We start from the raw sequence: 27,499 nt of genomic DNA, 5'->3' as shown, positions 1-27,499 counted from the left end.
TTTACCTATAAACAGAGAAAATATTAATAATGAAGACATGGCAAGTTCACAAATGAGCGCTGGTCTTCATGATTCAAAAGGAAACACACTCAGATATGTGTATCTTTTTACACACTCCTAAAATTTTTTGCTGTCCCCCCCGCCCCAACAGCAGCTTTTGATTTTCCAAATTTCCTAATAAAAAAAATATGTGCAACACTTTTATCCAAACATGTATCCATGGACACAAGTTTTAGAAACTAAAAATATATGTATTTCTGTAACGTGACTAAAATCTCCCGGAGTCTGGAGTGTTGCGCAACTAAAAAATATCGCCCACCTTGGTACTTCGTCACGGACGTTTTATGTTAAACAGCAGTCAGGTAGAGAAAACAAAAAAAGGAGAAGAAGTTCACAAGCTGATGTGAAGCATTGAGTCCTGGCCTTCTGTGACAGGAAATGCTTAGTCACTCCGTCAGTGACTCACCAAACCTCAGAGCTCAGCTTGTTCCTACCCCCAGCATCGACAGCATGACCGTCCAGAGACGGGTCAGCAGAAACGCGTCACGTCCCATAAACGCTGCTCAGCAGCTCCGCTCGGGCCGCACCGACGGGAAAATATACAACCAGCGCCGAGTGAAAACACGGGTGCGGGCGTAGCAACAGTCTCTTTATTTGGCCTCACGTTTCATCCATTCCGTAATTATTGTACAACATATATACAGGGGCAAACAGAAGATTTACATGTCCTTGGTTCGTCATCTTTCAATGAAGGTTGGCAGTGCATTCTTGGCCTTTTTGACCCCAGCTGGTGTCTCCGGGTTTCCTCTTGCCTTCTTCGTGAACACACAGGCGGGCCACAGCTTCATGAGCGCGTATTTGTGGTGCAAAGCTTTCGTCCAGGTCGGTCTCACCTCGCCCGTCATCTGCGTTGTTCATCTGCGCCAATACTGGAAGAAGAAACAGAAACGCAGGTGGAGTTGGGCGGCGTTCTCGGATCACGTTCCGCAAAGTAAAACATTCAGCTGCACAAACGGCGATCATCTGCTGGCAGAGTGGGCTTACCTGTGCAAATTTGTGTATCTGCTCGACCACAGCAGCGAACAAAGCTCCCACGCTCTCGTCAATCAGGCTCTGCATGTAGTGAACCGCCTCCTCGTCCGACAGGTCCAGTCTGAACTTATCCTGCACCTGGCGGCACGTCAGAATTACAGTCATCACGATGTGGTGGGAAGCTGACCACAGGCCCAGGTGCAGAAACACCGGCATTCAGTATCATTTCAAAACGCTAGTGTGTCGACACACGACTAAAGCCACTAAAAAAAGAGAAAAGGTTCTGACTTTCATCTCAGAATTCAGTTTTTTTTTTTTTTCAGAATAATTTCAATTGTTTAAATTTTTCATGCACCGTCAGGCAAACCCAGCCGTAAAACTCAAATCCACCAAGTACGTTTTGGACAGGCTGTCATGCAGTGCAAAAACAAATATTCCTATGTTGTGTGATTATTTTTATACACCGACATATCTAAGACAGTTTGGTTGTTTATTTGGATTTTGGCAATTAGAATTCTGAGATCAAAGTCGGAGTTTAAATCAAATTTTTTTAGCTTTTTAAAAATGTTTTTAGGTTTTTCTTTTAAGTTACAGAAGCTTCAGAGACGCTTCAAGCAGGTTTAGGCTGTAAAACAAGATCCCAAAACACAGTTAAAATAAATTGTGAAAGAAAGGAAAAAAAAACAACAACATGCACCCATTTCTTTCCATCCTCCTAACTCGTAATCAATATGTTTTTTGTAAAAGTCTCAGTATTTTTGTCACCTTTTTAACGGTCTTGTCAGGCTCCAGAGCGATGTCGGGAATATTGGCATCCACCATGAGGGAAAAAAGATTCAGGATCAGGTTGGAGTACCTGAGAAAATAAGTGAAAGAATTTCACAAACTGATCCGATCTCTGCAGTGAACACTTTCAACATACATTAGCGCCTAATAATCCCTCAAACACGACAGTAAGCCCGACTGTTGAAATAAATGTCTGGTTTTTGCCTCCACTCAAAGAGTTTGGGATAAATATTAGCACCTCCTGAGGTGGAGGAAGGCGGTGTAGCACTGCTTCCTGAACTCCTGGTACTGCTCGCTCTGCGTCCCCCCCATGCCCTCCACCATCTCTTTGCTCAGCTTCATGGGCGGCGGCAGCGGCTTGGGGTCTCGACCCAGGATGTAGCCAAAGTCTATGTGGAAGAGCTTCCCTGGAAGAGCGAGAGTGAGGATAAACTTGATGGAATGAAAATCCTGAACCTGGGATTGGGGAGGCAGACAGATTTCCCCCTCACCGGTTTTTGTCAGCAGCAGGTTGTCCAGGTGTCTGTCTCCAACTCCCAGGATATACGTGATGACGCAGTAACCAGCTGGAGGAGCAGAGAGACAGATGTTCAACACGCTGCCGAGTTCGGCTGGTTATTTGTTTCGCTCGAAGCCGCAGCGCGCCGAGAGTCTCACCGCAGCTCTTAACGTAGGTGTCCATCACCTCGGAGCTGATGCCGTAGGGCCCCTTTTCGCTCGGCGCGTGCTTCCTGAAGAAGCTCTGCGTTCAATGAGAACGGATCGGGTCATTGTTCGCACTCATACCTGGCGTGCCGCCGCGGCTGAACCGGCTCACCTGGATGTTGCCCTCCGTGGCCAAAACCTCGGCAACAGGAACGGACTGGACGAACTGCATGTAACCTGGAACAATAACGCGCGACTTTGGTCATTATTGAAAATAATATCTCCCAATTCTTTTTTCCCCACATCAGATCTGATTTTAGCATTTAAAAAATTCAAATTGAGAGAAAATCTTGTCAAAAAGCGTCTTTTTATTTTAATCATCCCCCAGAATCTATAAGTAATTACTAGAACACAGTCGTAATATCAACAGAATAAAGATCCAGTCTGACGAAAACATCTTTAAAATTGCGAGAAGTCATTTTATCAAGAAAAAAAAAGCTTCAATAGTGGTTCTTTTGTGAAATGCACATTCATTTGTTCAACCATTTTAAAGTCCTGATGATAATTTGATGCTGATGTGTTGAAAGACGAAGCATTTCTTCACAGTAAAACTTATACCAACTTCACAATACGCTCAACGTTCCTCATTTTAATTTGCTGTAGTTTTTTGTGCTGGAGTTCTCATAGATTAACGGTTTTATTCTGGTAAGAGGAAATAAATCATAGCCTTGTCCTGATAGTCCACGATAGAGCTGACCTGAATTCAAAGTCCAAATAGACAACAGAATCCTAACATCACTATGAAAACCAGGGAATAATTGAATAAAAAAAGTGATTGTATTGCATTGGTGGAAAACGATGATGTAATTTTCCAAAAAATGTAATCTTTAAAAAAAAAAGACTAATCTGCAGATCTGTAATCTGCTACACTGATTTATCTCCCAGGATTAGATTAAATCCAGTTTCACAATAATTTAATATTCTGATAGCAGATGTACAAACTCTTTTCTAACAATAACAACCTAGTTTTGTCTGAACTCCAGAGGAAATAAAGAGGAAATGATTGCTTACCGTGTTTGGTGCTGGTGGCCAGAACCTTATATGGAGTCAGTTTCAGGTCCAAGTTCTCTTTCCTTAAAAGCTGAACACAAAAACACAAAAAAACTCTCAAGAATTACAGGTAAAATTTAATTACCAGCTTGCCAAGAAGTGTATATGTGAGCTTGACATCTCAGAATCCCGTCCTTACAGGTTTCGGTTCTTATTCCAAGCTACTTTATTATTTATTTTACAGATATTTTCAAATCAAATTGAAAGCAAACTGTCATGGAGAGGATTTCAAGCAGGTCTTACTTTGTCCATGAGCGAGATGATCTGCAGGATGAGCTGGTCTTGTCTCAGGTCGTCTCCGTGTTTGAAGATGACGGGGTACATTGCCCCGTCCTCGGTTTTGAAGATCAGCTTGGCCGGCATCAGAGCACTCTGAGGCAGAACGCAGACACAGTGAGGCAGAACGCAGACAGAATGAGGCAGAACGCAGACACAGTGAGGCAGAACGCAGACACAGTGAGGCAGACACAGTGAGGCAGAACGCAGACACAGTGAGGCAGAACGCAGACACAGTGAGGCAGAACGCAGACACAGTGAGGCAGAACGCAGACAGAATGAGGCAGAACGCAGACACAGTGAGGCAGAACGCAGACAGAGTGAGGCAGAACGCAGACACAGTGAGGCAGAACGCAGACACAGTGAGGCAGACACAATGAGGCAGAACGCAGACAGAATGAGGCAGAACGCAGACACAGTGAGGCAGAATGCAGACAGAGTGAGGCAGAACGCAGACACAGTGAGGCAGAACGCAGACAGAGTGAGGCAGAACGCAGACAGAATGAGGCAGAACGCAGACAGAATGAGGCAGAACGCAGACACAGTGAGGCAGAATGCAGACACAGTGAGGCAGAACGCAGACACAGTGAGGCAGAACGCAGACAGAATGAGGCAGAACGCAGACAGAGTGAGGCAGAACGCAGACAGAGTGAGGCAGAACGCAGACAGAATGAGGCAGAACGCAGACAGAATGAGGCAGAACGCAGACAGAATGAGGCAGAACGCAGACAGAATGAGGCAGAACGCAGACACAGTGAGGCAGAACGCAGACAGAGTGAGGCAGAACGCAGACACAGTGAGGCAGAACGCAGACACAGTGAGGCAGAACGCAGACAGAATGAGGCAGAACGCAGACACAGTGAGGCAGAACGCAGACAGAATGAGGCAGAACGCAGACACAGTGAGGCAGAACGCAGACAGAATGAGGCAGAACGCAGACACAGAGGCAGAACGCAGACAGAGTGAGGCAGAACGCAGACAGAATGAGGCAGAACGCAGACAGAATGAGGCAGAACGCAGACACAGTGAGGCAGAACGCAGACAGAGTGAGGCAGAACGCAGACACAGTGAGGCAGAACGCAGACAGAATGAGGCAGAACGCAGACACAGTGAGGCAGAATGCAGACAGAGTGAGGCAGAACGCAGACACAGTGAGGCAGAACGCAGACAGAATGAGGCAGAACGCAGACACAGTGAGGCAGAACGCAGACAGAATGAGGCAGAACGCAGACACAGTGAGGCAGAACGCAGACAGAGTGAGGCAGAACGCAGACACAGTGAGGCAGAACGCAGACACAGTGAGGCAGAACGCAGACACAGTGAGGCAGAACGCAGACACAGTGAGGCAGAACGCAGACACAGTGAGGCAGAACGCAGACAGAGTGAGGCAGAACGCAGACACAGTGAGGCAGACACAGTGAGGCAGACACAGTGAGGCAGAACGCAGACAGAGTGAGGCAGACACAGTGAGGCAGACACAGTGAGGCAGACACAGTGAGGCAGAACGCAGACAGAGTGAGGCAGAACGCAGACACAGTGAGGCAGACACAGTGAGGCAGAACGCAGACACAGTGAGGCAGAACGCAGACACAGTGAGGCAGACACAGTGAGGCAGAATGCTGGTTCGTGGAGTATAAGTCCTTAGTTTCTTAAAGATTTTTTGAAAACAACAATCAAGAGTCTATTGTTTACTCTTTTATGTCTCAGTGTGAAACAATGTGAGCATGTTAGGAAATGGAAAGTTAACCTGAGACAGCAGCACAGTGAGTGGAGGCTTTTCGCTCCTAAAGCAAACTAAAAAACCACCTGAAGTGCAGGAGGAGATGTGTTTGCATCACTAAAAAGAAGAAAGTCAGCTTCATCTGTTGCACTAACGCTCCACCCAGACGTGGTTCTACACAAATGGATCCTCCATTTAAGTACACAGTATTTCTTAACGAGTGTAACTGCGCTCACGTCAATATGTTTTATCCCTTTAAATCTCAACTTGTCCTTTGGCAGAGACAATCATCTGCTTTTGAAGGCAGACAGACACGTGATCAGAGGACTTATGCAGCGGAAAACCTTAAAGAGTGTCGCTGTCTCCGGGACGATCCCTCTGATTCTGATCTGAGGCTCCAGAGGAAGAGGAATCGGCTCGATGTCTGAGAGGTTGACCTTCTCGTTGTCGGCCAGCAGAGCCTGCAGCCGCTCCGTCTGCGGAGAATTGGTAAAGAATAATAGCGCTTCATTAAACTGCAGTTCAGGGCTGAAAGCAATTAATCGATTACTGAAATAAGTGTCAACAAATACAGTAATTGATTCATCGTTAATTGGATTATGCAGGCCCAAAAAGAGGCAATTTGCTGGAAGAACAGAGTAGTAACTCTGTGTGTTACTAAAACTGTGCCAAAAACCTAAACAAAACACAATTTTCACAAAAGATAAAAAAATAAAAATAAAAAAAAAGTCGTTGTCTGTAAATATGTTTGACCCAGAATAATCGACCGCTAAAACGATGCTGTTCTTACCTTCTTCTTGCGGTTCCCGCTCTCCCGCTGGACGGCCTTCATAAGCTGCACCAGCCTGTCCACGAAGGTCTGCTGGGCTGCCAAAAGCGACCGCATCACCCTCACGCTCTTATCGCCCTGCGGTGAGGAAGAGAGAAGAAGAAGAAGGAGGAAACAGCTCAGCTGGTTTGTTGCTGAACATGTCGCGCTTCAATCTGTTCAGGGAAACACTCACCTTGAGCAGCGCCTGGCTGAACCGCCTCATGACGTTCAGGTACATCTCGTGAGTTTTGGGATCCCTCTGCTTCGTGTCCTGATCCTCACACTCCACAATCACGTACCTGCGGAGAGAAGCAAGTCGATTTTAGACCATCGTGTCCCAGGGAGATGCTGCTGCTGTTCTGGGTGGTTGTTGCTCACCAGTACAAGTAGTTGGCGAGCGTGGCGTTCTTGCAGGCGCGCGATATGAGAAAGGTGCACAAGTCTTGCTAAATAAACAAATAAATGAAGCACAAACTAAAATTCATGATCATGTGATCATTTGTAATGTCATCCCTGTGCGTTTTCTTTGATCCACGGTGGTTTTCGGGGCGGTTTTATCACCTCCAGAGTCTCGCTGTCCGCTCCTTCCTTGCCTTTCTGCTGGGGGGTGGAGGACGATCCGGACGGAACCGACAGGATCTGAGAACTGAGACAGAAACAAAATGGCAAACAAAATCCCAGCTACACTGTAAAAATACAAAATGTACCCGAAGCCTGTCGCAGTAAGCAATAAACCAGTTAATAGCATGACAAATTAAATAAGCTCAATCATTTCTATACTGATGATTTTTGAAGGGCCTTCTCGTGTTAAGTGTTATTCACAAAATTAAAGACTGTTGGTCTCTGAGAAACAAACTTGAATTTTTGTGCCAATATCGATATATTATGTGAAAATGGTTCCAAAACACCAATATTATCACTTATTGAAAGCATTTCTGGGACAATTTATCGTCCAGTAAAACTTATCTTGACAGGCCTAATCTTGCAAATCTAGTTTTCTAGTTTGTTGTGCAAATGTCTTAGATCACCTTAATGAAACAAAACACAACTAACTTTTTAGCATGATATTTGAGGTTGGTTTGAGTCACAAATTCATTAATATTTATGAAAAAAAAATCTGCCAGAGGAACATATTATTTTAACTTATAATATGGAAAAGATGTCTTGTTTCATTGGCAGATTATTTCCCTTATAAGTAGTACTTTTTATGAGTAATATTAGTGAATTAATGACTAAAAACAAGCTCCTATGTCTTGCTGATAATTTATGTGTAAGTTAGTATAAGACAAGTTAAAATCCAAGATCCAAGTTGAAATCAGGCAAAACTAACTAGAAACTGGACCAAAAATACTTGGTGAGATATTGTGTTTTTGCAATAGCAGTTGTAGCAGTTAAAGCAGAAATGATATCAACGACTATTTTATCACGCGTCACTGAAGTCAGTGCGGCCGCTGCATGTCTGCGCTGAGCCAACAGCTTGAGCCTGCAGCCTCAGCTGCGCGGCTGCCAGTGAAATCCTAACAACCAAAGCGTTTTCAACGCCTCCTGAAACAGAAATAATCAAACGTTGCAAATCGCCGTGTCTGGGGGTAAATTTAGATCACCTGCTGACATTTCTAACCCCCGATTCCAGAGAACAGCCCCCTTCAGCTCATGCCTGTCGCTGCGGCTTGCATGTGATGTGCAGCCAGGGGGCGGCTCTGCTGATGTTGCTCTGACCTGTCCAGCGTGGAGTCATCTGAAAGTCCCTGGCTGTCTCTCTTGCTGCCTGGCTCCAAGCCTCCCTGGATGTCGTTGAAGTTCTCGTATTTGAGCGCCTGCACCAGCTGGAGGAGGTACATCAGCAGGTCCTGCAGGGACAAGAGGACAGACAAGGATCAGCACCGTCAGAGGAACAGCAGGTTGTCGCAAGTAACATTTAAGACTATTTACAGACTTTGAATGAAGTTTAAGGGTTGAAATACTATAAATATAGGGGAGGACTGGGAGGACTTAAGGCATTATAATCAAGACCATTACAGAGCTAAAAAGAGTTAGCTAGTTATTGAGGGTATATTCAACCCCTATTACCTGACAGAAATGTCTCTCAAGTGAAAAAAAACCCCCACAACAAATAGTCCTGAATTTATTTAAGGCCAACTTACATTTTCTTATTGAAAACATTTCAAGGCCTTCATTTTAAATAAAGTTAAGACCTTATAAGACTCTTTAAGGAGGCCCTGACTCTCCGACCTTCCTGAGAAAGATGCTTAAAAAGATGTCTTTTTCTTCAGTTCTAGTTTTCAATAAAGTTAAGGTCAAAGGGCCATAACTTTATTTTTTACCTCCCAAATCCAAATCCTCCTCCTCACTGTAAACGGAGGCAAAATAAAGCAAACAAGGCCAAAGTGAGGCCTTGTTCGCTACAACTTCAGCTGCTTAGAGCTTTTTGGATACAAGCGAGTTCAGGTGAAGAGCTGTTTTCTTCTGGCCATTTTTAACTCACATCTGGCCTACTTGCATAGGAAGCTCTCTCTCGGTTTCGAAGAGTGACTAAGAGAAATGGGGTTCTGTGTCATGCGATTTATTTACCCCGGGAAACAGGAAGTCGTGCTTTACTAATCACAAATCCCCAGATGCTCTGACTGACTTTAAAAGGGTAGAAAGTAGATATTCTGTACTTTAGAGATGGTTAGGAAGTGCCAATAACTGAGTCAATGTACTTAAAATAAAGGTTGGAGTGCCATATTGTTTCAGTGGAAGAGTCTGCTCCGACAGTCAGTTTTGTGGCGTGGCGGTACCTCGTCATCGGCCTGCTGAAGGCGTGCCACGGCGTAGCGCCTCACTGTGGGGTTGGTGAAATGGGAAGACAGCAGCTCCAGGGAGTCCTCCACGTCCATGGGCCTCCACTTGCCCAGCAGCTCCAGGGCCTGCTTGGCCTCCTGGGGCAGATCCCAGTTCACACATTTCAGGAACTTTGCCAGAGCCTGAAGCCAAAGGAAGAGAGCAGGTGGTAAATTATGGACAACAGCTCCCATATGGAGAAAAGCCTGCCAACAAATTCTGCTGGACGATAAATTGCCAGGGAAATGATTGCTATTATCAACGACACTGACATTTTGAAGCCATTTTCAACTATTATAATAATAATAATGGCATAGTAATGCAGGTACACCTTTTAAAGATAAAAAACCCAAACTTTAATTTCTAAAGAACATTTAAGACTGGAACTGGAAAACATTTTAATATCCAAAATATATCAACTAAACAACAATAATTAAAATGGATTATAAAGTCTCTATAATCAAAAACCGATTAATAATTCAGCTTTGACAGAAAAAACAGGCAGAAGCAGCAATTAGTGCAAACCAGCTACTTTGTACTGGGTGACAAAGGTTTGCAGCTTTTCTCAAAATGCCAAATTTTCAACAACATTAAAGGGGAGCATCTCTTTAATGACTGTTTATCTACCTTGTTTTCATTCATCAAGCAATTCATTGATTTATTGCGTATTGTGACAGGTTTATAAGAGAGAATGACTAGGAAGAAGTAGAAACGTCCCCACCTTCTCCTGAGTGGTGAGGTAATATCTGAACTTCCACACCAGGTCCTGCTCTTCGGAGCTCAGCTGCTTGGTTGGAGGGTAGCTCACGATGATCTGTGGGTGACGTCCAAACATTCGCTTACTGTTGGGCTTCATCCTTCTGAAATCGTCAAAATGACAACGGCTGTTTTCTTACGTTGAGCTGATCCCGGGTGGCGGCGTTGGGCTTCAGGTCGTGGTCCGAGGGTCCGCTGCGAAGGCTGCGAGCCAGTTTGTGGTGCTTGCTCTCCACCAGGTTCTCCTGAGAGGAGGAGGACCCAGCAAAACCAAGATTTACTGTTAAAATCTTGTTGAATTGAATCTTCTTTTGCAGTGTGCTGATATCTGCAGAGATTCCATAAATCTGATCTCACCATCCCTAAGTGCGGGTCGGGGACTTTGACGATGTCGCTGCTGGTCAGAGCGGGAGACGCTTCGTCTCCGTCCTGTACAGACACGAAGACACTATCAGCTGATTCAGCAGCACACAAAAAAAAAACAGCTCGATGCTGCGTGAGGTACGGTTTACACCTGGATGGATGCTAAGAAGGTGAAGCTAACCTTCTCGTAGTACACAATGCTGTACTCTTTGTCGTTTGTCTTGACACGAGGAAACTCCACCATGAGGTACATGAAGTTCGAGCTGCGCTTCTCGCTCTGCAGAAACAAAAATGTATTTCTCTAAATTTAAGGACCTGTGCAAGTCAGGAGCCATCCCTCTTTTGATTTTTTGCGTATTGTGACAGGTTTATAAAAGAAGTAGAAACGTCCCCACCTTCAGTGCAGACCATTGGGAACTAAAGGTTCTTGGGAACACTTAGTTCCTGAGAACTTCCTGTGATCTTTCAAACTAAACACAGTCAACGTTTTCTCCAGGTTTTGTCCTTTACTTTTTTCTTTCATTTTCCGATCAGTTACTGAGCCATTTTTGGAGGAATTTTTTTTTTCTGTCTGTGTTTTGCCATATAACTACAAATCAGTCGGGCACAAAAAAAAAACATATAACAACAGGGTTTCCCCCAGTGTATTATGAGCCTGACGGGCCACAAGGCTTTACTTGTACCCCCGCCAGGCTTAGCGTTGCTTATTTATTTAAGTCTTTTTAAAATGTTTGCATTTTCTAAGACTTTATAGTTGGTATTCAACTATTAGTCTACCAACAATACATAATTATCAAGTGGTATTTTCAAATTTTCTGTCAACTCAATAATATAAACATATATTTGCAGACTGTAGGAGCTCAATTTGACCAATAAAACTACACTTGCTTTACAGACAATCAAAGGAAGGATAATTCACCTCTATGTCTTTTGTCAACATATAATCCCCTCTTCTTTAAGCCATTAATTTCAGCTTCTTTCCTAATTTTTAAGTAGCGGTAATATGAGCGGCCGAAAACGGAGTGTAAAAGCAGCAAAAGTTCACAGAAAATTTCAGATCAACAGTACTTGGAAGAAAAGTTGACAAAACTAGTAGTGGTTTAAAACGTTTTGTTGCTTAAAAAGGAATAAAAATGTAACAATTTTATCTACTTGAATATCTAAAAAAAAAAACTCAGTTTGGAGTCAGTCTGGACACCGTCTCACCTCATTGATCATCTCAATCTCTCTGAAGGTCAGCCGGTCTAGCCAGTCCACTTTCACCATGTGGCCCTGCCGGTGAGCCTTGGTCAGCTGGATGGAGATGCAAAGCAAAGACACAGAGAAAGAAGGAACAGGGGGTTAAAACGATAGAAGACATCGACGGTTCGCTGTTGTTGCGGTGGAACTGCATGCAGGATAGCAGCTGGTGAGCTCCAACAATCATGCACAAACTCGAAGCCAGCAGCCAGTCCAACATTTCTGCACAGACATGTTCAGCAGCTAGAATTAAAACTTGCTGCCAAAAAACAATACTTTAAATAAGATTAAGTTCGCTGCTCTCGAAACGTTGAAACAAAAAACACCCAAATCAGAATGCGGTGGACGATTTCATCGGTTGCATTAATGAGTGTAATTGTATTGCTCACGATTAATTTTTTGATAAGTTTATCATTTTTGATGCTTTTGTACAAGTGGCGTTGTTAAAACCAATAAAACGAAGAAAGCAACAATCCCAAGCAGTTTTCGATCAGTCTTTCTTGATAACAATAAACAATGCATTTGCCGATACCTACTGAAATATTTAATGTCATTCAATAACAGCGTCTGCAGTGAAGAGTGTTTTGTTGTTAACCTGATCCAATGTGGTGCGTTTGCTGGTCTGAAAAAAAGACTGTATATTTGAATTTCCAAACAGTCGGTCACTAATTATGGTCGATCAACTTGTTGATCGGGTAGGATTCCAGCTCCTACCAGACTCTATTCCTACCATCAACAGAAATTTGTGAGTTTTTGGAAACTAGAAATCCAAGGTTATATCCAGTCTAGGTAATAACATAAACCTTCGTGATTTCATAAAAATGAAATGCATGCACACACCCCCTACAACACAAAGTGTATAGTAACAGCAGAGAACTTAAAAACAAACTTGCGCGTGTGCATGTGTGTGTGACGCTTTCAGAAACACACACGCACGCACGCGCACACGCGCACACACACACTCAGTGCATTGGCAGCTCTTCCATTAGAAGAGTGTGGAGGTACTCACATCACTGAGTACCTCCAGATCAGGACCCTGGAACAGATGACGCTTTAGAAACAGCTTCCCATCCCACGATTTCCCATTTCCCTTCCATCCTCTGCCATGCAACATTGTAAATAATACACACCATCATCCCTACTCCTTGTTTACTGTCCATACCTTGGCCAATCTGCCCATCTGGTCCTCTGACAAGCTGCTGCTGGTGCGTCCTGGTGTGGTGGTGGGCTCCCCTCCATCCCCCTCCACACCTGGCCAAACTTTTAGGTCATGCATCCCCTGCCGGAACATGCTAGAGCAAACAGCAGTGGCAGAAGTTATGGGGTGTAACAGGGAGAGAATTATAAGTGCAAATTTTGATGGCACATATCACAAAAAGTAGCCGGTAGCTCTTTTTGTTTAATTTTTTTTTATCAATTTATCTCAGCAGAAGCCAACCAAAGCACAGCTGTGGCTCAGAAGACTCACCCATATTTGCCAAACAAGGTGACTGTGGTTCCCCCAACAGGAACGGCTCTGCCGGGCCCATAGATGTCCCACACAGTGAGCGCGACCTGGGCGCTCTGCGGAAGGTCCGGGTACTTCACCGGCAGCCGCAGCCACTCATTCCAGCTGGATTGGAAGAAAAACAAGTCGATAAAATGTAGCTATCTCAGGAAAAGCACGATCAAGACCTAGAAGAAAACCCCCCGATTGTGTTCTTACTTCCACCGTGTGCTGAAGGCTTTGTACGAGGTGCGGACGGGCAGAGCGAGAGGTTTCCCCTCTGCAAACACTTGGCAGGTGACGTAGAGGTCCGAGCAGTTCTCCTGGTACAGACCGGAAAACCGCAGCATCGGGTCCTCCAGCAGCGCCTTGTAGCTCTTCTGCTCTCGCTTTCCTTCCAAACTACCGCTGTTGGAGAAGAGTAGAAGAAGAAAAGCAAACTCATTGTTGATCTAGTAATAGGATCAATGATTCCTCTTCCCAGTTAAAACCATCTGATTATTTCCTTTTCTTTTGTTAGTTTTGTGATGAAGCACAGACTAAAACAAAAGTGCATACAGTTGAATGATATAATCTCAAATATTAGATGAGTTAGCAGGACTCTGTAGTTAGAGGTGGTCGATTGTGAGATCTAGTCGGTGTCAGTATGAGGCTGATTCTCAAGTGATAAGATCAATACTTTTGTTTCAGATGCCCTCTTGAATTTGTATAGTAGTTACTCAACTGTACCATAAAAAAGATTTAGCTTCGATTTGCTCGCAAACAATAATTTTTTGCACTTTGTTTATTGAGAAAACAATGCACCCAAATTTGATTCGTTTTTATAATGTTTCTGTTCGTGATGTAAAGATGCTGTTAACGCATTTTGCGGACACCGGTGCACTTTAACTAGAATTACCAAAGTAATTCAAAAGAAAAAGACACTTAAAGGTCAGAAATTTGATAATAATGATAATGATATTAGTATCATTATCGGCTGTACTGGATCCGTATTGAATTATTATCTAATCGATAGCAAAATATGCAGCATTGCACACCTCTAGAAACTGACTTCTAAGGAGATAAATCAGCTGTCTGAGTCAGCTCTGTTGCATATTCATATGATAAACTGGACTTAGTCTAGATCTAAAAACTTGTAACAAGAGTTTGAGCTACTTTGCAACAGAATAAGAGTGCATGCATTTACCTTTATTAGTAAAAGAAAAAACATTTACAAGGGACTATTTAAGATTATTCCAGTAAATGCGAAGTATATTTCCCTGAACTTTTACAAACAAAAACACTCACAAAAAAAAAAAACAACATTCCGCTTGTTGGTGCGTTTACAGACTGAAAGAAAGTGGGAGTTCTCCATTTTTTATGCATGGTATGTGCAAAGAAAAAAAAAAAACTAATTGTTCACCATTTGACCAGCTGAAAAGGAAAAACTGGACAAATGACTAGAGTGTTGCTGATAAATAAACATAATGTATCAAAGAAGATACAACATTACCACTGGGGAGAACGAGAAGGCACGTGCTGCCTGAGTCACGGAAGTACAAGCGGATTAATTTCAATACGTTTCGCTTTACAATACTTTACTTTATGTAAGACTTTATTAATTCTCGCCATCAGCAGGACCGACACACTGTGGCGAATCAAAACACTGCAGTTCACTATGAACAGAAACCGACGACCTGACAGGACATAGAAAGACCACATTAAACAGTTTATCTCTTCTCGTCACCTGCTAAGTGATGAATTAGCACTCGAAGGGGCTTAAAAGGTGAAATCCCACTTCAGCGGAAGATGTCAAACGCTGCACCGACCCATATCGCAGAACAAAGTAGTTCCATAGACTCATCAAAACACACGGCTTCAGCAGCCCAACTTACATCTTCAGTTGAACATTGATGTCCATGTCACAGCTGTAGACATAGTTAAACTTGTCTGTGTCCATCTTCCGAAGGGAAAAACACTAATTTTCACTCCCAAACCGGACGACTTTAACATTAAAATCCCCGGACGTTTTTTTTTTGTGTGTGGAAGACTATTGCGACAACAAGGCCTCGGCTCGGCGCAGAAACACTCCACAGAGACCGGATAAAAGCCGGACAACGGAACCGAAGGCTTTATCAGACTGTAAACTGTTTTAAAATGAATAAATTAATGTTTTTAGTTACTGCTACGACGCTAGTATAGCCAGGGCATGATTTTAGGTTTTTAGTAGCTACACAGCAGAAACCGAAATTCCCCGTCAGGTCACAATAGTAGAATGTCGATACGGCAAGACGAGGAAGTCCATGGAAGCGATTGTTGAGGCTTGGGTTGATTATTTAGGTCTGAAGCAGGGCTACAAGCATTCATAGTTAAAGGTACAGTGTACAAAATATATCAGGGATCTACAATGCTTGATCCTACAATAGCCTACTGTGTGTTAAAGAATCTACAACACTTTAACACACAGACATAAATTTCATAAAATCAAATATATATATACATATATATATTTATAAAAAACATATACTGTTAATTTTCACATCATTTTCTGTTTTTTTTTTTTTTTTTTTTTTTTTTTTACCAACAACTAGACATTTCTATTTATTAAATGAGTGATGGATAACGAAGTGGCAGTCAGTTGTAATTTTAGGGCATTCAAATCTTTCCGACAAATATCTTTATTGGTCACTATCATTTCACTCTCAGCTTTTATTGTCCAAAGCCCTAAAAGACAGTAAACACCAAAGTTCAAAAGGTCTGACATGATGCGGTTTGAGTTACTTCCACATTATATTAGGCCAGTGGAGGTACTTCCAAGTGACACATTTAAAGAGGAGGATTGTAACTTACAAATGTTTCTAAGCAACATAACATTCGCACTCCTGTTAACACTGGTCTCTATTTAGGTGTCAAAAGGTTTATTTAACAAAAATAATCACATTCACAAATAACTCGTGCTTCAGTCCCTTTGGAGCAAAGGTTTAAAGAGTAGAGATCAAAAGGGATTCCCTCTGTTTGAGTAACCTATCAGGGTCACTACCATTATACTGTGGAGAGGAAACATCATAATGCAATGGGATAATCTGAATCATTTCTCCCCTAACGTCATTTTCCAAAGATATACAAGCCTGCCGGGGCAATGTAGCATTTACATTATACTGCAAAAAGCACCCACCCACCCGTACAAATAACTGAATTCAGACTTCTGTGTCAAAAAGTGTACAAAATCCAGAACCTTATAGGCAAGGAGCATAATACCCCGATGTAATGCTCCGAGGGCAGGAAGTCCAGTCATTAAATTTCCTCGCTATTAAACATTCAAGATATAAATTGTAATCATTATAATGCATTTGGCAGACGGTGCTCAATAAATTTATAAGCTTAATATTGTCCAGGAGTAACAGTTTTGGTTTCTAGCACTGACCCGAACGCCCCCATAGCACCAAACATATGTCAACATTGTTGTGAACGTTAAGTAAGCATATTTTATCAAACGATATCACAAAGAGAAGCCTTTTTACTTAAAAAAAAGTGCCAAAAGGAGCTAAAAGATTGCTGCCTGTAGAGAATAATGGTTCAAAATGTTCACATCCAACAGATGTACCTGAATTCCACCAAAATGAAAAGGACAAACCTGCGGCAAAAGGTTGGAGATGTTTATGATTCAAGGTAAATATTGTCACCAAAACACACAGAAAATGAGACAGAAGTGAAGTGGATGGCATACGCACGCTGCACTATCAGTTACTTCTCAGATGATCTCAAAGGACTGACCCGTCTGCAAACATGGCCGTCTTTGTCAGGTGGTCAAAACAATGTCTGCAAAGACCAGATCTGAACCCGGAGAAGCATTTAACTTGCAAAAACTAAATCTGAAACATGTTTATGGAGTGATGAGTTAATGATATTAAAATACACAACCAACAGTGTGAAATAAAATGCAATTGAGAGATACTTCCTGGACTTTGATGCAATAATTTATCTTTAATTGGGCTAAAATGGGGGGAGAAAATGCAAGAAATCAAAAAAAAGCATACAAGTACATGCATCTGATGCAATATAATTATGGCATAAAATTTTCTACTGAATAGAAGACATGTAAACATGAAATATAGACCAAAATGTTTGTTCTAGTTTTCCAGGATGAAGTTCAATCAGTGCAACAAGCTTTCTTTCCAAAGATGATGTCATGATGAAAGCCACGGGCACTTTCAAAGTTTCCCCCCAGTTAAAATGCGATTGTATGATCATCTCCCTTCATGGACGTGCAATGAAGTGCATGTCCATGAAGTGTGAAGACCGGACAGGAAAATCCTCATCTTCAGTGTTGAAACATCCGCCCATCTCATCGCAGACCGCAGCACACTGGACGACTCAGGGTGTGAGCTCTGAGTCGACACGTTTGAAGTGACCCGCAATCTCCAAAGAGCCCGGTACCACCCAAGTTTGAACATGAGGAGTGTAAATTCTTCTTCAGCTTTATGGGATGAAATAAAAAAAGAGCTCCTGCTGGTCCATAAGACTTGTCCATAATGGAAGAGGGAACTTTGAGTCAAAGAGATCAAGCAGATGAAAAAATTTCCGTGGCTATAATCGGAGGGTCCCATCGACACCGTCCAGCAAAGCCGGAGGTGTCAGAGAGGAGGGAAGGTTACGAGGCCCCGGGGCCGCTTGTGAAAGATCTGGGTGGATTTTTCCTCTGATCTTGAACTCTGTCCACAGATGGCAAACAAGTTTAATCATGTTTCAGATCACCGTAAAATCAGGTCAGATGACAACATGCTGACTTCTGACATCTCGACTTGTTTTCTGCGAAAAACAAAGCCGGTACCAAGTTTAAACATTTTACAACTCTTATGTTTTGATACAGAGACAAGAGATTAAAAGCTTAATCCCTGCAAGAAATGCACATATTTATTTGTGGTAAACAATAAAAGCACAACAGGTTTTGATTTAAAATTGTTTAAAGTGCATCCATAGGTGCCAAAAACTGGGAAAAACTTCTGAAAAGTCCCATTCGCGAGTTTAAAATATTTTGATGTTGCACTTTGTTTTACATAGTTGCTGTAAAGTAACAAGATTGGTTAGTACAGCGACGCAGACGATGAGCCATTCAAGTGAGTAGAAGTCAATGCATGGATCTACCTTATGAAGAAATAAGGAAAACTTTATTTATTTCAGTTTCAATTAGTCAAATCATTAAAAACAAAATAGAAGATTAAATTCAGGGTTGTGAGGAATGTTTGTAAACTTTTATTTGAAGCTTTAAGTGTGGAGATCCTTGTTGATAATAATGGGAAATAGTCAAAAATACCCAGTAGGAAGAAGACAAGCTGATGGTCTCGCCATTATGGTTCAGACAAAGTTCTAATGTGAAACCATCCAGATAAATGGTTCAATTTGGTTTATTTATTTATTTTTGAACATGATAGCAGTATAAAATAACACACACGAACAAGGAATGCAAAAGACACATATTTTTGTATCATAATGCTTGAAAAGGAGTAAAAAGAAGACAGAAACTTATGAACTCCCACCCCATAAACTCATACCATATTTTCAGATGGGCCCTCATTAATTATTAATAATAATAATAAAGGACATAAGTTAGTTAATTTTCCATTTTATCTGGGTTCAGGGTTACATATGTCGACATATGTTTGATATACATCTATTCCCACACAGAGTCATATGCGTTATTTGATGCCTTACACTAAATTTGAGCCATTTTAAATTCCACCAGATCTTCAAATTTCATTATTCTCTAGATTATAAGAAGATTTTAAGGTTTCAGAAACATGTTTTAAAAAATGTCTGATCTCCAGTAGATCACATCCAGAGATCTACTGGAGTCTCAGTTTAAAGACTCCAGTAGTCACTGACTGGCCCTGACGTTATGGCCTTGCATGTCTTTTCTGACTACAGCCTGACATTGAGACTGCTTGAAATAGCTCCGGCATTCGGATCAGTTCTAAACTAGAAAAGGGGCGAAGAATAACAGTAAATACATCCAATCCCTCTGCATCTCCTCCTCCTAGGGCCTCTCTCTCATTGTCCTCCAGGCCGCCTCTCCTCTGCCCCTCCATTGCTTAGTCATCACATGGATGTGTCATTGTTTCTATCTCTTCCTGACTTTCATGCCTGCCGAAGCGCGGCGAGAGCATCTCTGAGGTGCCAAACCCATGAAAAGATACAGGATTCACTTCTGTCCAACCCCCACCCACCCCACTCCACTCCAAACAGCAGGACCTCCTCATTCTTGATGGATGGCGCCACTTTCCACAGCCAGGGCCTCGGGCCACAAGGCGACCACACCTCCACGGCACGGACTTAAAGCCTCCGGATGTATAAGCAAGGGAACATAAGGAGACGAGGAATCGGGAGAAGGAGAAGATGAAGATGGAGCTCGTTGTGGTTAACTGGACGGTCGCAGCCGCAGGGTTCCTTCTGCTCTGGGCCTGCGGCGCCTCTGCAGCGCCTCTTGAGTGCCACTTCAACTCCAGAGGTGAGAAATCCTACTTCATCTAAATGAATGCTTTTTTTTTTTTTTAAAGGGTCTGAGCTGTGCTTTTTCCATGTGTCTGTGTGTTTTCCAGCTCTGTGTGAGTTCGAGGGGAGGCGGTACACCCTGGGGGAGACCTGGATGGATAACGCCTGCATGCAGTGCACCTGTTTGCACCCTGTTGGAGTCGGTTGCTGTGAGACGTGAGTAACACAAACACCCAGAAATCGCTCAGTGTCCAGATGCACACAGTCCATATGCAACAGCGGAGGTACTCAGATCCCTGGCAGACATACATTAGCGTAATATTTTCCTCACACTAACACCTTTCTGTTTAACATTAATGCTACGGAGCCGCACAGAGACTCAACTCTGATAGAAAACCCATGAACCTGAAGATTAGGGTGATGGTAAAGAGGCCTTCTCATATCATCAATAATAAAAAGAGCAAAATTATGATCAGGAGGGATGAAAATTAGTTTGAAGAGTGTAAATCTTTTGAATTTTTTAACTAGTATTGTCTCAATGATTTTTATTAGATTGTTGTTTAATATGTAATCTGAATTTAGAAAAATCATGACATATATATATGTTAATATATCAAATTTATGAATTTAGAAATCTTTGATAATGGCAACTTTGATCAGTCTAAATTTTTACTTTTTAATTAATTTTTTTTTTTACTATAAATAAACTGAGTCACACTGCTTCATCCGTGTCGTTTATCTGTCTGCAGTGCAAAGTTACACAGTATTTTCTTACGTTGTCTAACACTCACCCCGTTAGTGAAAAATAAAAACGAGCTGAATTAGAAATCACAGGAGTAACTAACATTGAAATATTACTTTTTTGTGTGTGTGTGCTTGTGCTGCCACTCCTTAGCAAAAGTGCCCTGGGTGGGGAGCCATATTTTGTCATTTAGGAAAAAAAAAAACAAAATAAAAAAAAAACACTGCTGACCTAGAATATAGCTTTAGATGTTTTTGAATAATTTCAAATAATCAATCTTCATATGAAAAGTTTAACATTTTTTTTTCAAACAAATACAAGCTTTGATAAGCAGGTTGATATCTACTGTATTTAAAGCATACAGTAATGGTTTATAGCTATTTTTTTCTGCACTTTTAAACAACACACACATTAAAAACATGCAGCGTAAGGCATCCTGAGCTGTACACAAAGGCCTTGTCTAATTCTGTGCAGGGTGCATCGACCGGTGGACTTCCCTGCCTGGTGTGAGGTGAGGGTGGAACCGGTGACCTGCAAAGTGTTTCTGGTCCAGACAGCCGACCCCCGCCTGCCCTGCACCCCGGGTGAAACGGACAGGGACCCCAGCCACGGATCTCTCCAGCTGCAGCTCGACGGGGGGATCCGCACAGAGACCAATAACAGCTTGACCTGCACCTAAATATCAGAGAATGCCTTTTTTGTTTTAATGAACCGATATTAAACACCGTCTTTGAGTCTTGGCCTGTTTCCAAATTAAGAATCTGACAAAAATTCAGAAAAGCAGCCTTTTGTGTTTATGTATGACATTTCTTACTCAGTATTCTTCTTGCAAGTATTAAAGTAAATATTCTACATTCTTTTGAATCTATTTTATTTCCATAATCAACTGTGCTTTAAAAATTCAGTAAAACATTTACCTGTTTAACTGATTTAATGTTCTTTGCTAACAAAACTTTTTGTCACAACAATGTAGTAATGTAAATATAAGCAAGAATGCAAACTTTATATATATTTTGTGTTCACCTGTTTTCTGCTGTAACTCATTTAACCTGGAGATGACGCTCTTGTGTAAAATAAGAAAAGAAAATTTGAGGTTAAACTTTTAATATATCCTTGTGCTTCTTACACGAGCTCAACGAAAAGAACTTGTACAGAGAAAAGCATCTTGTGTGAGTAATGCTTGCTTCAAATAATAAAAATAAAAGCTGTTCATGCATAAAGCAGTCTCAGAAATAAATAAACACCGAAAAGAAAAAGTTGCATTTTTCTAAAAACTTTAAAAAGCCACAAAAAAAAAAGGCGAAGTACACAGTTTGTTTCAATACGATTTGAATCCACCAACTCCGGATGCTTATTTCTTCTGGAAATATGCAACTCTGTGCAAATATTAGTTACCTGTAAAAGGAAAACACACACACACACACACACATATGCACACACACTCACTCACACGAGTCTTTAAAACGATGCAGTTCTGGAGGTCAGATGTTGATGCTGTTGGTGCCAGTGAACTGGGACACGTAGGACGCCAGCGCTGGGTTTGTGGGCAGCACTTTGATGGGCAGGTTCCAGCTGAAGGTGTCCACGTCCACGTGCTCCGCCCCGGCCCAGACGGTCACCTCTGATTGGTTCTGAAGAACGGTGGGCGGTTCCATCGGCTCCCGGGCCGTGACGAATTCAAAGTGCAGGCGCCACCTCAGAGTCACTGGAGAGCGAGAGTGAGGAGAGTCGATGAAGATGGTGTCTAAACACTTAAAGTAAAATGTTTGATAAATGAATTGTTAATAAGAAAAGAGGTAAAAAAAAAGGTCTACTAATATAATAACTGCTGCAGTTGGAATAAATGCTACAAGAAATCTGTAGAGTGATTGCAACCTTCATAAAGAACAGATAATTAAATATTATCCGAAGGTATATGTATAACATCAAGCATGTATGTGTGAATTAGAACCTGTTTCTAGAAAAAAGAACAAAAAAATTGAAACGTGTGCACCCAGTTATTGTCTTTACATATCACTTAAGGTATAGTCTTTCCTCTATGACAGAAAGATGACATAAATACGACTTTAAAAGCCTTTATATAAAATAAATTCCTCATGATGAGTATAGCTTGTCTTTAAATGGAGGGTTATAAAAATACGACTACGACTGAAATCAACTTGAACATTTCTGATGGTCTGAAACTTTCAGAGGCATTGTCAAAAGCATTGATGTGGGAATGTGACCCTCCGACTGACCGATGTCTGTGCTGAAGCCCGGTGTGACGTTGAGCGGTATGGGCAGAGAGAAGTGGCTGGAGGCGGTGTGGAGGCAGGACTCCAGGTGCCGGCCGTGTCCGGTCACGCTGACGGTCTGTCCGGGTCGCCGCTGGTACTGCTGCTGGATCTCCTCCTCGCTTTGCAGGCTCACCGAATACTAGGAAACGCATTCGAAGCGATTTAGAGAATAAATATTGGAAAGCAATGCTACGACTACACAACAAACTCGCCTGCAGGCAGGGGATGTCTCCCTCGGAGAAGTTGAAGGTGCCGACGATGTCCTCTCCCAGTCTGTAAACGGTCTTAAAGATGCAGAACTTTGCCACTTTTCCTCGCGTGTTGGTGATGTTAAACATGTCTGGGTGTGACGAACAGCAGAGGGAATGTGTGTAAGGCACAAATGATGGAAAGGTACAAAAAAAAAAAGAGTTTTGTTTTGATCTGATTGCAATGTTTATGTAAATACATATATGTATGCATCTGTAGAGTTACACTGCACAGTTTTGTTTATCAGTATTCTTAAATAAAAAAGACACAAAAGAAAGACGAGAAAGAAATAAGAAATTATACAAAAGGCAAAAATTACATTGAGAAAAATAAATATAAATAAATTAAATACAAAAACAAAAAATTAAAGGAACAAAAATTCCAATAATGAAAGAGCAGAAAAAACAAAGAAAGATAAATAAAAGAAAAAGGAAAATAAAGGAGTTATAAAAGGAATAAAGAAAAAGAAACAAGGAAAAAGAAAGAAAGAGACAAAGGAGGAAACAAAAAGAAAGAAGTAAGAGAGAAAAAAGAAACACACAAACAAAGAAAGATAAGCTGATAAACAACTTACGAGGGCATCGTCTGGAGGTGGTGACCATCAGCATGTCCAGCGCTCTTTCCAAAGCTGTCGCATCTCGCCGGCTTGCTTCCTCTTCCTCCAGAAATGGGTTGGAGGGAGAAACTACTTCATCCTGGGGAAACGGAGGCTCTGGCATTCCTGTGGGTTAGATAAGAAAAAGTCTAACTTCATCAGTTTTTATTCTTCACTGAATTTCCTCACAAGTCTAAGAACAGACGGTCGGACAAAATGAAAGCAAACGCAAACCGGAAGTGATCCAAAACTCCCTCACCCTGCAGAACCAGGACTCTGAAAGGAACTCGGAGCAACTTGATGGGAGAGTTGACTCGCTGACAGCCGATGGTCAGCTTGTAGACGTACTTCACTGCCTGGCCGCGAAAACTAGGAGGTCCATCTAAGGGAACCAGCTCGCTGTAGGAGTCTGTGTAGGTCGTGTGGTGGAAGGCAGAAATAAAAACCAACAAAATAAAACTGTTGTGAATGTGATACAGATGCAGAGATCAGGGTATCCAGCCCATCTTCGCGGCAAATACAAATTTCAGCCGATTTCAATCACTATTTCAGAACGATAACACGGGCGGAGTCACGGGACGCAAGTGAGTTTTACTAATATTCTGGAAAAGAAACAAAATAATTAGAAATGATGTTTTCTAATTATCATTAGAAAACACGATAATGTGTTATCGTTCTAATTATCATTAGAAAATAATGGCAATTATTTTCTAATGATTTTTGTTAGAATCTCTAAGATTCTTCTAACAAGAATCTTAGATTTGTTGTTAGCACAGCTGGCTTGCAGTGCTTGTGCATGATGCGTTCACTGACCAGATTTTTTTATTTTACACTAGCCAGTAACAGTAAAAGTATTCTATGCTCAAATGTGAAAACCCTCTACACCCAATATTTAAATTTCATTTAGCAGGAAATTTATAAAGCTGTACAAAAGTAACCAATAAAACTCAAAGCAACAACAGAAAGCATTCTGGTACTATCAGAGACTAATTAAGTCACACAAAAGAAAATTGCTACAGGTGATCTCAGGTATACGTGGACATGTAAAAGATGCAAGGATAAAATAAACCCCCCACAGAAATCATGTGAAAATACGTACATGTTTTACTTTCTCCGGGGTCAAGGCGCAGGTCACAGAACAGTATTTTGGGAGGCGTGTCCAGCACACACTGCCCTCGTTCTCCTGTAAAAAATAAAGGTGAAGACTTGGTGGGACATTCTATATTCTTACCTTAGGACCTAATATTTAAATTTATTTATTTATTTACTACTAATAAGTTTTTGCCAAATTCCCTTTCAGAGACTTAAAAAAATACATATATGCTGTAGGGCTGAATCGATTAATCAGGCTAATCGTGATGAATCCATTACCCAAATAACCGCCGACTAACTTAGTAATCGATTCATTGTCTACAGACTCAGCATTAATTAAGTCAAAAAGGCACTAAAATGATAGATATTTACATTTAAGTTAAAAGGTTTGTGGCTATGGTCTGCCCAGATGGCATAGCTTTAGCTTCTCCAAGTTCAAATTCTGAAAAAAGAAGAAAATCCCCCAAAATAATCACAAGGACAGCCCTACATTGTATTGCTGTTGAGTCTGAAGTTGCATTATTTACAACAAATGATCAAGCATTCACTAAATAAAGTTTTTATTGCATTTCTGGCAACAACAGTTTTGTCTTATATAAAAAGGGAATTAAATTTGTTTATCTGCAATAATTTAATGCATTTCAAACATGGCATCATGTTTGAAATGCCCCCTGATTAATCATCAGGGGGGAAAAAAAACGATAGAATAATCAGTAACAAAAATAATCGCCCTGCTATGTTGCAGATCTGATATCGGACGCATGAATCTGGACCTCCAGCCCCTCTCCGATGTCGCGGAGCTCACCTCTGCTTGGAATCAGCACGGTGTCGCTGTCGGCCTGGACGTCCTGCTTGTTGCCCTGGGCCGGCAGGGCCACTCTGTTCTCACTGGCATGAAACTGGCAGTGGATCTGGGCGCTGGCCCACGCCAACATCTCGCTGCCATACAGGAGACAATGGTTAGACCCGGGCAGGCTGTCCGACTGAGATCAACATTAGCATTCTTTAGCACAAGTATTAGCACTCCTCTGTATAAATATGTGACAATTATCAAAACATGTCTTATTAGAGAAGCATTCTGGAAGTTTGAAAAAAAAGTGTTGCAGTTCTGCAACGGTGAGCTTTGGAGATTTCCTCCCTTCACCGTGTTCCAAGATAAACGTGTCATTGCTGTGCTACTTCTACTATTGTGTGATTTGCTTAGACAAAGTAGATTTTTTGCACCGGAAGTTAAAAATAACATTCCCAATGACAAATCTTTTTGTTATTAGTCTCCATCTTTGATTCAGGCGTCCTCAAGAACTGAGGACAAATATAGTGTTGATATTGTAAAAAGCAAAATGAAAACGTGGACTTGTATTTGTTAGGGTTTTGTTTAGTTCTTAGTTTCTTTTTTACGACATTTGATTTAATCCTAGAATTAGTTCCAGGTTTTAGTTCTGTTTATTTATCTTACGGATAACGTACGTTTTATAGTCAACTTAACTTTGACCTTCTTCAAATCCATCTTTGGTTTTTCACCTCATTGCAAATGAAACTGCAATTACTTTTCTTACGTTCACATTTTCATACCATCTTTCAATGAAAAAAGACACATCAAATATTTCTTTATGATATATACTTAATGTTTTTTTTGTGCGTGAACGCTTAATTGCTTCCAAACTTTGCAAAGCACTTTTAGATGCATTCAAATTGCTCTACAAATAAATTCTGTTGGCTTAAATTAGCTGATTGCTCTCCTGTTATCTGATGACAATGTTCTACACACCATCATACAAGACAAACAACACATCCATGTGATAAAGCCATATCATTTGAGCAAAATGAAATCAAATCCCAGAGGGGAAACATTGTACCTGCTGGCCGAGGTGGAGAGGTGGGACATTGGGTTAGTGAAGGTTATGAGGCACTCCAGGAGCTCCCCGGCCAGGAACACGGGGCCCCGGGCCATGGAGGCCACCACCTCGATCATCTGCGCCGTCAGACAAAACCAACTCTGCCTCAACACATCTCCAAACGCTCACAAAGAAAAACTAGAGACCGCAACACGGTTCACGAGCTCGTCACTCTCTGCGCGAGCCACTCAGTTAACTTCTTCGGTCTTAATTTTTTTTTTTTTTACTGGACTTTGTTGATTCTACAGCGAGTCGTATTTACGTACCTCGACGTCAAGGGATCTCACTGTAAGACTTAAGGTTTTTTTAAGTCAAGAGAGTGCCTAAAACGACTTCTCTGGACACCTTAGGACAATTTAACGGTGTCTTTGGGTAAACTAAACATTGCTCTCCCACCCTGCTATCGCCGAAGCTACAGTAAACAAAACTGGAAAAAAAGAAAAATGGATGTCGTCCACTTCCGCTCCTGCGCACCAAATCACAAACCATGGGAAAATTAAACCTCTCTAATGTTTAGAAAAGTACAAAAATACTAGCCACTTTCTTAAAAATAATGGTTGTTGAAAAACACAAATTATATTGTCTGTGTTGTATATTTGAAATTGAACTGTTAAAAGAAAAAAACGTATTCACAGGGAAGGTTTTTCTGTCGGCCACGTTGTTAGGGATACGATGCAGGGTAAAGCTGATTAGAGGCTGCAATAAGAGACATAAAACTGGATGTGAGGTTCACCTTTAAGCAGAGCAAGGACTCCAACACAACATAGGAATGTTTAGACCAAAGCACAAGTTATGTCAGAATGGCCTAGTCCAAGTCTCCTAATTTCCCAATTTCATTGAGAATTTATGGCAAGCAGTAAAAGCTTCTGATGAGATGCAGCCACCCAGGGAGTCATGTCGTCATGTGATTGCAAGTCCTAAAAGACTGTTGTTAGTTATTTTGCAAATAACAAATGGGGGTGAAATATCAGTGTCTAGATATGTAAAGTAGATAGAAATATTCCCCAAAACTTTCCAACTTGTAAAGTGCAGCAAAGTATAGGCCTATATTGTTCTAAAAGGGGGCTAAACATAATACAAAATACAACACAAGGCTTTTATTTCCTTCCACTTCCACTCTGAATCATCAAGTTTG

At 41.6% G+C, this 27,499-nt stretch overlaps 3 protein-coding genes across 6 annotated transcripts; 1 reads left to right on the top strand and 2 right to left on the bottom strand.

Moving 5' to 3' along the window:
• Positions 1–632: 632 nt before the first annotated feature.
• On the bottom strand, positions 633–15,289 carry pik3c3 (phosphatidylinositol 3-kinase, catalytic subunit type 3). Of its 4 annotated transcripts, none has more exons than XM_055060215.1 (26): positions 14,922–15,289; positions 13,267–13,455; positions 13,030–13,173; positions 12,724–12,853; positions 12,571–12,597; positions 11,529–11,615; positions 10,474–10,599; positions 10,317–10,388; positions 10,100–10,204; positions 9,925–10,017; positions 9,161–9,346; positions 8,100–8,230; positions 6,942–7,026; positions 6,759–6,826; positions 6,574–6,679; positions 6,360–6,476; positions 5,914–6,045; positions 3,817–3,945; positions 3,535–3,604; positions 2,636–2,700; positions 2,476–2,560; positions 2,310–2,384; positions 2,057–2,225; positions 1,798–1,888; positions 1,045–1,170; positions 633–929 (listed from the first exon to the last, which is right to left on the bottom strand). In XM_055060215.1, exons 1-26 carry the CDS (start codon positions 14,984–14,986, stop codon positions 915–917), a joined length of 2,688 nt encoding a protein of 895 aa, XP_054916190.1. In that variant the 5' UTR covers positions 14,987–15,289; the 3' UTR covers positions 633–914. The 4 variants fall into 4 exon arrangements, with proteins under 4 accessions (XP_054916190.1, XP_054916192.1, XP_054916191.1 ...); XM_055060217.1 differs by having other exon boundaries at positions 10,504–10,599; XM_055060216.1 differs by lacking the exon at positions 12,571–12,597.
• A 4,080-nt stretch (positions 15,290–19,369) lies between these two features.
• Positions 19,370–21,084, top strand: msmp1 (microseminoprotein, prostate associated 1). The gene is given in 4 exon segments (XM_055060214.1): positions 19,370–19,411; positions 19,414–19,531; positions 19,623–19,731; positions 20,732–21,084. Coding segments are annotated over 4 exon segments (474 nt in total). The 3' UTR covers positions 20,937–21,084.
• A 260-nt stretch (positions 21,085–21,344) lies between these two features.
• Positions 21,345–26,783, bottom strand: rgp1 (GP1 homolog, RAB6A GEF complex partner 1). The gene is made up of 9 exons (XM_055060213.1): positions 26,631–26,783; positions 26,326–26,441; positions 25,275–25,408; positions 24,477–24,560; positions 23,637–23,786; positions 23,357–23,503; positions 22,746–22,873; positions 22,495–22,672; positions 21,345–21,962 (listed from the first exon to the last, which is right to left on the bottom strand). The coding sequence occupies exons 2-9, from the start codon at positions 26,439–26,441 to the stop codon at positions 21,739–21,741; spliced, it is 1,161 nt and encodes a 386-aa protein (XP_054916188.1). The 5' UTR covers positions 26,631–26,783; the 3' UTR covers positions 21,345–21,738.
• Between the last annotated feature and the right edge of the window lie 716 nt (positions 26,784–27,499).

Source organism: Poeciliopsis prolifica, unplaced genomic scaffold (genome assembly GCF_027474105.1).
Source record: "Poeciliopsis prolifica strain line A6 unplaced genomic scaffold, Auburn_PproV2 SCAFFOLD058, whole genome shotgun sequence".
In the NCBI taxonomy this organism is placed as follows: domain Eukaryota; kingdom Metazoa; phylum Chordata; class Actinopteri; order Cyprinodontiformes; family Poeciliidae; genus Poeciliopsis; species Poeciliopsis prolifica.
Note: the sequence above shows the minus strand (reverse complement) of the source record. Positions and strands in the feature narration are given on the sequence as shown.